This window comes from Macaca fascicularis, chromosome 12, assembly GCF_037993035.2.
Source record: "Macaca fascicularis isolate 582-1 chromosome 12, T2T-MFA8v1.1".
Lineage (NCBI taxonomy): Eukaryota > Metazoa > Chordata > Mammalia > Primates > Cercopithecidae > Macaca > Macaca fascicularis.
Window position 1 is genome coordinate 137,607,607 of NC_088386.1, and position 10,042 is coordinate 137,617,648.

Genomic DNA, 10,042 nt, shown 5'->3' on the forward strand with positions numbered 1-10,042 from the left:
AGTACCTGGCTTTGTAATGCCCTTTTTCTGTTACACAATCATGATTTGCTTGCTTGTGGGAGCACTTTTGCGCAGCTGTGCTTGGTTAGTGAAAGCGTGTCTCCCTTTCTAGGAAGGTTGTGCAGGACCAGCGTTCCCTGTGCAGGAGCCACTGCGTTTCCTGCAGATTCCGACCGGCACTGCAACGGATTCCCTGCGGGGGCTGAGGTCACCAACAGGCCGTCGCCGTGGAGACCCTTGGTGCTTCTCATCCCCCTGCGCCTGGGGCTCACGGACATCAACGAGGCCTACGTGGAGACGCTGAAGGTGGGTCTTGCCATGCGGCGCTTGCCCTGGGTCCTCGTCCCCTTCTCCCAGTTTTTAGTCACTTTCAGTGCGTCATCGTCACGTGGCCGTTTGTGCAGCCAGCTCTCGGGGGAGGGGTAAACGACCGTGGTTTACACCATTTCCCGAGGGGTGGGTGGGCGTGAGGCACGTCCGTCAGGAGACATGCTGCTCTTCTACAAGTGTCAAGGCGAATGTCGAGAATGAAAGCATGAGGCCCTTGTTGTAGGGGGTCCTCGGAACCAGGTGCCACTCCTTGGCCTGACAGGGAACCCTGCCCCTCCCAGGTCTCCACTGTGCCCTAGGCATGCCCGCCCCACTCCCCCACAGCCCTCTTGGCCTGAGCTCCCTTTGGAGGGTGGGTTGGCCTGTGGTGAAGAGACTTGTGGGCTGGGCTTGGGGATGGGCGGGGCTCTGTGAGGAACTCCAGCCACAGGCTCTCCCCCATGTCATGAAAGTAAAAGGGGGCCAGGCCCGGTGGCTCACGCTCGTAATCCCAGCACTTTGGGAGGCCGGAGCGTGCAGATCACGAGGTCAAGAGTTCGAGACCAACCTGGCCAACATGGTGAAACCCCGTCTCTACTAAAAACACAAAAATCAGCTGGGCGTGCTGGCACACACCTGTAGTCCTAGCTACTCAGGAGGCTGAGGCAGGAGAATCGCTTAAACCCGAGAGGCAGAGCTTGCAGTGACCCGAGATTGTGCCATTGCACTCCATCCTGGGTGACAGAGTGAGACTCCATCTCAAAAAAAAAAAAAAAGCAGAAGGGAAAACCATCCTTTCTTCAGTTAACTAAAATTTTAGACTAAGGAGTCACATTTGTATGGAACTGAAATGTAGCTTTCTGTTAAAATTATTCAGTTGTCTGAACTTGGCCCCTCCCTCCAGCCTTCTGCCCACCCTGTTGTGTCCCTGCTGCCCCCGCACGTGGGCCCCATCTCCATCGCTTCTGCCCTGTCAGGTCAAAGCACTCAGCAGGGCCGCCTCCCCCACCCCTGCTCACATCTCCTGCCAGCCCCCCTCACTCCCAGCCTCCCCAAAGCCCACCTCCGACATGAAGCTTCCCTGGGCCGAGCCTGCAGATTAGGTTTCTTGCACCTGTAGGATGTCCCGTGGTCTTTCCTGGACAGTAAGTTCTTCGGGACCTTGTCCCCTCCTGTCCCCTCTTGTGTCACCCAGTTGGGTCTCAGCAGGCCCTTGGGCCCCCTATGGCAGTGGGTGGGGGGACCGTCTGCTCCCGCCTGGGACCTGTGCTCAGCTTCCCGCCCTCCACAGCACTGCTTCATGATGCCCCAGTCCCTGGGCGTCATCGGAGGGAAGCCCAACAGCGCCCACTACTTCATCGGCTACGTTGGTGAGTCGGGCTCCCACCGTGTCCCTGTGGGCCTGTGCCCTTTAAGGGCATTCTGTGAGCAGGTCCCACACGCCAGGTGGTCACTTGAGGCCACCAGTAGAAAAGCAGCATGCTCTGAGTGGGGGGGTTCACGTGCAGCCTGGCCGCTGGCAGCCTCCTGCATACCCCGTTCCCTGATGGTCCCATGCCCTCTGCTCCCTCCCCTCCTCCTGCCCGCTGCTTCTCAGCATGATGTGGGTACAGTGGGTCTGAAACGCGGCCACCTCTGTCCCTTTCCTCTGCTGGCTCGGCCGCCCATCTGCCTGCCTGCCTCGTCCTCCCAGGTGAGGAGCTCATCTACCTGGACCCCCACACCACGCAGCCGGCCGTGGAGCCCACTGGCAGCTGCTTCATCCCGGACGAGAGCTTCCACTGCCAGCACCCGCCATGCCGCATGAGCATCGCGGAGCTCGACCCGTCCATCGCTGTGGTACGTGGCGGTCTCCTGAGCACTCAGGCCCGTATTCCCAGTCGTCTTGTACTGAATGCTGTTTGGGAATGACGAAGAAAATCTTCAGATTTTTGCATTTTGGTTTTTTTTCAACGTGTTGGGATGAGTATTGCGTTCACGGGGTTGGGATTCTGAAGGGCACAAGAGCCTGAACCGTGTCCTCGCACCTTCACGTCCCTCCCCCAGGCACCACCTCCTGCGCAGCCTTCATGGCCTTCGAGTGGCCCGGAGAGGGTGTGTCTGGGCGTGAGCGTGTGTGGGCACGTGCTGAGTGTGCGTGGATGAGTATGAGCCATGGTGTGTTCCCCTCACACCTACATTTAAACACGCGGGCGGCTCCTCCACCCCCTCCTGTACTCCCTTCCTCACACCCACACAGACACACGGGCGGCCCCTCCACCCCCTCCTGCGCCCTCTTCCTCACACCCACGTTTAAACACGCAGGCGGCCCCTCCACCCCCTCCTGTGCCCCCTTCCTCACACCCACACAGACACACGGGCGGCCCCTCCACCCCCTCCTGTGCCCTCTTCCTCACACCCACGTTTAAACACACGGGCGGCCCCTCCACCCCCTCCTGCGCCCTCTTCCTCACACCCACGTTTAAACACGCGGGCGGCCCCTCCACCCCCTCCTGCGCCCTCTTCCTCAGACCCACGTTTAAACACGCGGGCGCCCCTCCACCCCCTCCTGTGCCCTCTTCCTCACACCCACGTTTAAACACACGGGCGGCCCCTCCACCCCCTCCTGCGCCCTCTTCCTCAGACCCACGTTTAAACACGCGGGCGGCCCCTCCACCCCCTCCTGCGCCCTCTTCCTCACACCCACGTTTAAACACGCGGGCGGCCCCTCCACCCACTCCTGTGCTCCCTTCCTCACACCCACGTTTAAACACACGGGCGGCCCCTCCACCCCCTCCTGCGCCCTCTTCCTCACACCCACGTTTAAACACGCGGGCGGCCCTTCCACCCCCTCCTGCGCCCTCTTCCTCACACCCACGTTTAAACACGCGGGCGGCCCCTCCACCCACTCCTGTGCTCCCTTCCTCACACCCACGTTTAAACACACAGGCGGCCCCTCCACCCCCTCCTGCGCCCTCTTCCTCACACCCACGTTTAAACACACGGGCGGCCCCTCCACCCACTCCTGTGCTCCCTTCCTCACACCCACACAGACATACAGGCGGTCCCTCCACCCCCTCCTGCACCACCTTTTGTTTTCCGGAGGCTCTGACTTGATCTCTCTGGGGGATTTCCTAAGAACGAGCTTCCCTGTTTCTCCATTTTGATTACCTAGTTGTGATTTTTGGTGTGTGATTTATGCAGACCTGCCTGCCCTCAAATATATTTGATGGTGAAAGAGACCAAAGAAAAACCCCTAGAAATCATGAATGACAGTGACATGCTTAGGGGAGCAGTTAACTGAGTCAGGGGCTCTGTTGTGGATGCTCTGCCCCGTTTAGGAGGAAGAAGGCAGATCTGGGCCTGAAATGGCACAGTCTCTGAGCTGTGGCCCAGCCCCAGAGCGCACACCACGCTCTATGCACCTGCTGGGCAGGGTGGCAGGAGTGGGGAACATGGGCTAGAGCTCTGTGGCTCACACTTTTTTTTTTTTTTTGAGACGGAGTCTCGCTCTTGTCACCCAGGCTGGAGTGAGTGGCGTGATCTCGGCTCACTGCAAGCTCCGCCCCCCGGGTTCACGCCATTCTCCTTCCTCAGCCTCCCGAGTAGCTGGGACTACAGGCTCCCGCCACCATGCCTGGCTAATTTTTTGTATTTTTAATAGAGATGGAGTTTCACTGTGTTAGCCAGGCTGGTCTTGATCTCCTGACCTCGTGGTCCACCTGTCTCGGACTCCCAAAGTGCTGGGATTACAGGCGTGAGCCACCGCGCCCGGCCTGGCTCACACTTCTTACCAGAACCTAGTCACGAATACGTCGTCTAACTAGAATTAAGTATGTTTGTTACCATAAATGCAGCTTGGTGGTTTACAGTGATTGGCAGTCTCTGAGTCAGGTCAGGCTAGAGACGGGAGCGGACGCGTGAACATTGAGGAGTTGAGACCAAAGGGGCCGCCCGGTGGGATAACTGTCCTCACCCGTGAGGAGGAGGAACGTCCCCTGTCCCCCGGGGAGAGTGCTCCCACACAAGCCGGGGCCGCGGAAACGGCGTCTTCAGAGGAAGGGAGTGCCCAGTTTGAACTTCTCCCATTTCGTCTTTGTTTTCCCCGTTTCTTTTTCTTCCTGTGTTAACATCGGCACGTCTGGCAGCGTTAATCCCTAGTGACTGTTGTTACAGGTGGCTTCCTAGTGACCGTCGTTACTGGCGGCTTCCTAGTGACCGTCGTTACAGGCGGCTTCCTAGTGACCGTCGTTACAGGCGGCTTCCTAGTGACCGTCGTTACAGGCGGCTTCCTAGTGACTGTCGTTACAGGCGGCAGCTTTAAGGATGTGATTAGGGTGATCCTCGGCAGGTCCCCTGTCTCCTCAGCAGGAGGCTCCCCGTGGCAGTTCTCAGTGGCCTTTGCCACCAGTTGCCACCAAGCTTCCAGGGAGATGCTGGGTGAAGGCTGAGACCCAGCGGCCCTGCCTCACAGTCGCACTTGGCCCTAACTCATAACCTGCCTCATTCCTGGAAGATCGGTGAGGCCTAACAAATGCACACCACATACCATCTCATGGGTGAATGAAGGCAGAGCAACATAGTGGAACCTGAGGGGAGCCGGGCACTGGTGCAGCAGGCCGTGCACAGGGCACCCTCGGGGCTCCCTTCCCGGCCCCAGGAGGCGAGACAGGCCGGAGTGTCCAGCACGTGCACGCTGGGGGCCTTTGCTGCGCCACTGGCCAGGGGAACGGGAGCCCCTGCCTCTCTTCGCTGACTGCAGATGTGGGTGTTCTGCTCATAGTCATTTCGTTTTAGGGGTTTTTCTGTAAGACTGAAGACGACTTCAATGACTGGTGCCAGCAAGTCAAAAAGGTTTGTAGCCGCCCCACCACCCGCAGCCGAGCTGGACCGCCCAGGGAGACAGGCAGCGGGGCGTGCAGGGGCCGAAGGCCAGCGTCCAGGTCTCAGGCAGCCTCACGGTGGGGGGGAGCTTTGTCCTGCCTGGCACAGCTGTGCAGCTGAACGGCGTGGGGTGTCCTGGATTGCCCACCTGGCAACACGGTTAACAGCCCTGGGGACGGATGTTGCGTGTTGACTTTAGAATGAGATTTCCAGTGTCCTCATCCGTCTCCTGTTGAGATGGGGGTGGTGATGGGGTGCCGAGCTGCGCTGACTGAGTGCGTGTGGCCCACCCCCCTCTGCCATCGTGGTCAGACTGTGTGTTGATCGCCACACTGGGTCCTCGTGTAGCTGTTAGTGTGGAAGCTGCCTCTGTTCTCATCAGTGAAGTGGAATGACAGTCAGGTTTGGCCCCTTTCTCTTGGCTGCAGCAAGCACTGGGGTGAGGCTGCCCCTAATGACCATGTCTCACTAACAGCTGTCTCTGCTCGGAGGCGCCCTGCCCATGTTTGAGCTGGTGGAGCAGCAGCCTTCACACCTGGCCTGCCCCGATGTCCTGAACCTGTCCCTAGGTGAGAACTGCGGCTGCAGGGCCAAGTCCAGGTGGGGTCCCTCGGAGGTGGGGTCCCTCGGGGGTGCGGTCTGTGCCTTTGCTTCCCCAGTCCTGGCCCCCTTGGTTTTGACTATTAAGGTGTGTGTGAGCCTCAACTGTGAGCACTTGGCAGTGGTTTGCGTGTGAGACCAGGGGCAGAGTGGAGCGTCCTCTCCTCCAAGCCTGCGCCCAGCAACCCGGGACCCCCCTCGCCTTCCCCACCCGCGCTGCCTGCCCAGGGCACTGTGGAGCTGGGCGTGCTCCCATGGGGTCCTCACGGCTCTGGAGCAGACAGAACACACACTCTGTGATGACGCAGTCCTGGGTGGGGGACTCGTCCACTTGGGCACCACTGGCCATGGGTGGCGTAGACCCCTTGGACCATGGCTGACGTGCCGAAGGATCCGGCCTGGGCTCGCGCAGTGAAGCGAGTGTGTGGCCGCGAGCTTGTCCTCCTCGTACCTGTCTCACCATGAGAAGCTCTACAAGGCAGTGACAGTGGAACCACTCCTGATGACCACGAGGGTCAGGGTGCAGCGTGGGAGACACAGGACAGAGGCCCCCTCAGGCCTGAGATTGTGCCCGCCGCCCCGGTCTTCCTCACCCTGCCCCGCTCCTCTTCCCTGCTCCCTCCCCCCATATTCACAGGTCTCCACAACCCTGGACCTTTTCACAGCTGCTTGGGGACAGCCGTCTGTGGGCCCCTCAGGGTGGGGCTGCAGAGCAGGTGCTGCTCAGTCTGCCCCATGCCACGGGCACTTGACTCACACGGAAGTAGCCCACCTGAGATGCCTGATGAGCTATGTCCTGTTCCTTCTAGATTCTTCTGATGTAGAGCGACTGGAAAGATTCTTCGACTCAGAAGATGAAGACTTTGAAATCCTGTCCCTTTGAAAATCCTGGGGTCGGGGGTGGCACCTGTGAGAGCCTGGGGCTCCTGGTGCCGCCGCACTTCATCCATCCCGCCCGCTCGCCTGCCGAGGGCCGCGCCCCGTGCTGCCTCCCCCCAGAGGGCCACCCGCTCCGCTTGTGGACTGAGGCTGCGCTGCCCGGGAGGCCTTACTGCTTGGTGTCCGACTGCCGAGCTCAGAGTGCCCGTCAGGGCCTGTGCATCTGCACACGGAGCCGTCTGTCAGGAGCTTCCAGAGCGTTCTCTGGACACTGCCAGCCCCGCGTTAGCGCCTGGGCCTCAGTCCCACTTGCTCCCAGGCGCCGGTTCTGTGGTTGGTTTGGAATTAAAGTCCTGTTTGAAGTTGTCAGACACAGACATGAATTTCTGGGGCGCCTCCTGAGTCAGTCTCAGAAGACCTGTGCAGGCCGGCGTGAGAGGAGCAGCAGCCACGCTGCGGCCCCACGCCCAAGGACCGGGCTGCTCTCGAAGGGGGCGCCCATGGCTGTGTCCTCTGCCCAGCCTGGTTACCAAGGGCGACCTCAGTGGGAGATGAGGTCGGAGGAACAAAGGCAAAGGTTGCTTTGGGGAGAGAAGTATTCAGGAAGTGGGTGTGTGGGAAACCTGAAGATGGCGTGCAGAGGACACGGCGTGGGCAGCCTGGGCAGAAGGGTGGCTGGCTGTCCTGGGGCTGTTGCTAGAGTGCCTGTCCTGAGTGTCCCTTTCCAGGGCTGTGGCATTCTGTGGTGGCTTCCCCAGGTGTGGCGAGGGGTGGGGCGGGGCCTCCACCTGTGACAGTCGGGCTCGGGGGTGGACAGTGTGCTTCTCCTAGGAGCCTTCCCTGTGTCCTTGCCTTGCTGAGAATTGCCCTCCTGTGTCACTGAGGTGTTAGGTGGTTTAGGGCCCAAAGGGGAAAACCACCCGAGCCTTGTGGTGTGTGATGGGCAGACATCACAGGGTGGCATCCTCTGGTGGCATTTCCGGAACCTCAGCCCTGATTCCAGAACCCACCACCGCCTGACCCTGTGTAACCTGCTGTCCTGGGTCCCGGAGTGCACTCCGCCCCGCTGCTGTGCTGCCTTCCTGGGGAAGTGGCTTTGCCCCACTAGGGAATGTAAACAGGAGGGCTTGGGGAGCGTGGGCACGGCGAGCATGGGCACCTTTCTCATGAGCACCTACTGTGGCGTTGGCAGGACTCGCTGCTGCTGCTGCTTGTATAGGTGTGGGGACCGGAGATCCCCTCAGGACACACGCCGCCCGCTCTGCAGTGAGTGACCCACCTGGGTAGCAGAGGACACCATCCCCAGTCCCCCCCCAAGACATAGTTTATTTCCTCGTATCCTTTCTCCCTTGGGTGTAGTTGGGGTGGGGAAGGAGGGAAGGCTGGGGCGATCTTCATTCCTTGGGCTCTGTGTCTGAGTCCATGGTGCACCGCTGTGCTGGGAGCTGTGGGGGCCTGCTGTAGTGGGAGTGTGGAACACCTTGACCAAAGGGGAGCTTTTTCTTGTGTGTTTTGAAAAAGGCTTAATGAAGAGAATGTTGTTCATTCTTAGTAGTATAGTTTGCAATTCTTAATGGCAAATAATAAGTTTCAGTAGAAAACAAACCTTGTGTCTATTTTTTCCTCAAGTTATAATTGTGATTTCCAGAAAAAAACCAAGTGAATGTTTCAGCCCATAGCATCACATAAAGGATGTGGCTGCCTGCGTGGTGGGCTGTGGGAGCCTGAGCAGGTACGTCCCCAGCCCTGGCAGGCGGCCTGTCCTGCCTGTAGCCTGGCTGTCTGTGAGCCGTGACATCCGCCCTCTCATACAACCCTAGAAGGAAAAAGTGCAAGGAAACTAGGATTTTAGGAAAGTAAAATGGTTCCCATTCTTCAACAGGAGGAAGTTGCAGAAAGTGCCCTGAGTTGTAGGTTTGGCTCAATTTGAATCACAGCAAAGCCTTCCCCAAGCGAGCAGTGACTGGCCTGGCCTGTGGGAGGGCCATGTCTGGGGCACAGCAGGGGGCTTGGTGAGGACATCGCTCACTCTGGCCAATGCGTCCCTGTGGGCAGTCCTGGTATAGGTGCGAAGGGCCCAAAGCCAGACAGGAGGGGGCACTGCTGGGGCCCTGGTGAGCTGGCTGAGGACTTGCAGCCTCTCAGATGCTCTTACTCGCTTCCTGTGGCTGCTCTAGAAGATGACCACATTCAGTGCCTGAAACAGCACAGCCTCTTCCAGACCCGGAGGGCAGAGAGCCACCTCGTGCTGTGGGCAGGGCTGCTCCTCTAGGGGAGAACATTGCTGTGTCTTTTCTAGCTCCTGGATGCCAGAAACTGCTTGGCTCATGGCGCTTTCTTCCAACCTCACAGCCAGCAACATGGCATCTCTCCAGCTTCTGTTGCTGGCATCTCACTTCCTTGACTCGAACGGCCTGCCTCCCTGTTAGGCGGACCCCTGTGATGGGCCAGGCATGGTGGCACCAGCCTGTAATCCCAGCACTTTGGGAGGCTAAGGGGGGAGGATCACTTGCGCCCAGGAAAGAGAGGCTAGTGAGTCAAGACTGCACCACTGCACTCCAGCCTGGGCGACAGAGCCAGACCTCATCTTAAGACAACAAAAAAAGGCCCCTGTGATGACACTGGGCCCACCTGGATAGTCCAGAAAGGTCTCCCATCTGAAGGTTCCTCACCCAGGCCCGTCCCACAGCCCCTGGCAATGCTTACCCAAGTGAAATCCTTTTGTTTTGCCTGGATTTGTCTCTTGGCCACAGAAAGATACTGAGACCCACAGCTGCTGCCCCCACAGATGGGGGACCCTGCCTGCCTTCCACTCCAGCACACTGTATGCTGCTCTCTACCCAAAAAGTGCTCTGTGGGACAGATTCTACCAGGAGTGTCAAATCATTCCAAGTGTCACTTAAAAGGGAATGCAATGGGCCAGGCACGGTGACTCATGCCTGTACTCCCAGCACTTTGGGAGGCCGAGGCAGGTGGATCACTTGAGCCCAGGAGTTTGAGATGAGCCTGGCTGGCAACATAGCAAAATCCTGTCTACAAAAAATAAAAAAATTAGCCAGGCATGGTGAAGGCCTGTAGGCCTACCTACTCAGGAGGCTGAAGTGGGAGGATCACCTGAGCCCAGCAGGTCTGCAGAAGGCTGCAGTGAGCCACGATCGTGCCACTGCACTCCAGCCTGGGTGACAGTGAGACCCTGTTTCCAAAAAAATAAAAAGGGATAGGATGAAAAGTTAAGCTCCAGGGTTGCAATGAAAATAGCAGAGTTAACTTCGGTGAGTTCAGGATGTAAGCTGTGGTGACACTCGGGCGTAGCCTGGCTGGAGCCCAGGGCATGGCTGCAACCGTTCAGACCCACAGTGGGACTCCCTCAACTAGGCAGGAACTAAGGTCC

The 10,042-nt window shown here is 58.9% G+C and overlaps 1 protein-coding gene across 12 annotated transcripts in view; it reads left to right on the top strand.

Annotated features, from left to right (window-relative positions):
• Positions 1-8,256, top strand: part of ATG4B (autophagy related 4B cysteine peptidase) — a 31,313-nt gene extending 23,057 nt beyond the window's left edge. For 10 of the 12 annotated variants that reach the window (XM_074010832.1, XM_065526412.2, XM_074010831.1 and 7 more), the window contains 6 exons: positions 113-306; positions 1,601-1,679; positions 2,003-2,148; positions 5,086-5,142; positions 5,648-5,741; positions 6,582-8,256. In XM_074010832.1, the coding sequence (XP_073866933.1) occupies positions 113-306; positions 1,601-1,679; positions 2,003-2,148; positions 5,086-5,142; positions 5,648-5,741; positions 6,582-6,655 (644 nt within the window). In that variant the 3' untranslated portion in view covers positions 6,656-8,256. The remainder of the gene's footprint in view (positions 1-112; positions 307-1,600; positions 1,680-2,002; positions 2,149-5,085; positions 5,143-5,647; positions 5,742-6,581) is intronic. The other 2 variants (XM_045368138.3, XM_074010828.1) reach the window with 1 other exon arrangement.
• The last annotated feature ends 1,786 nt before the right edge of the window (positions 8,257-10,042 follow it).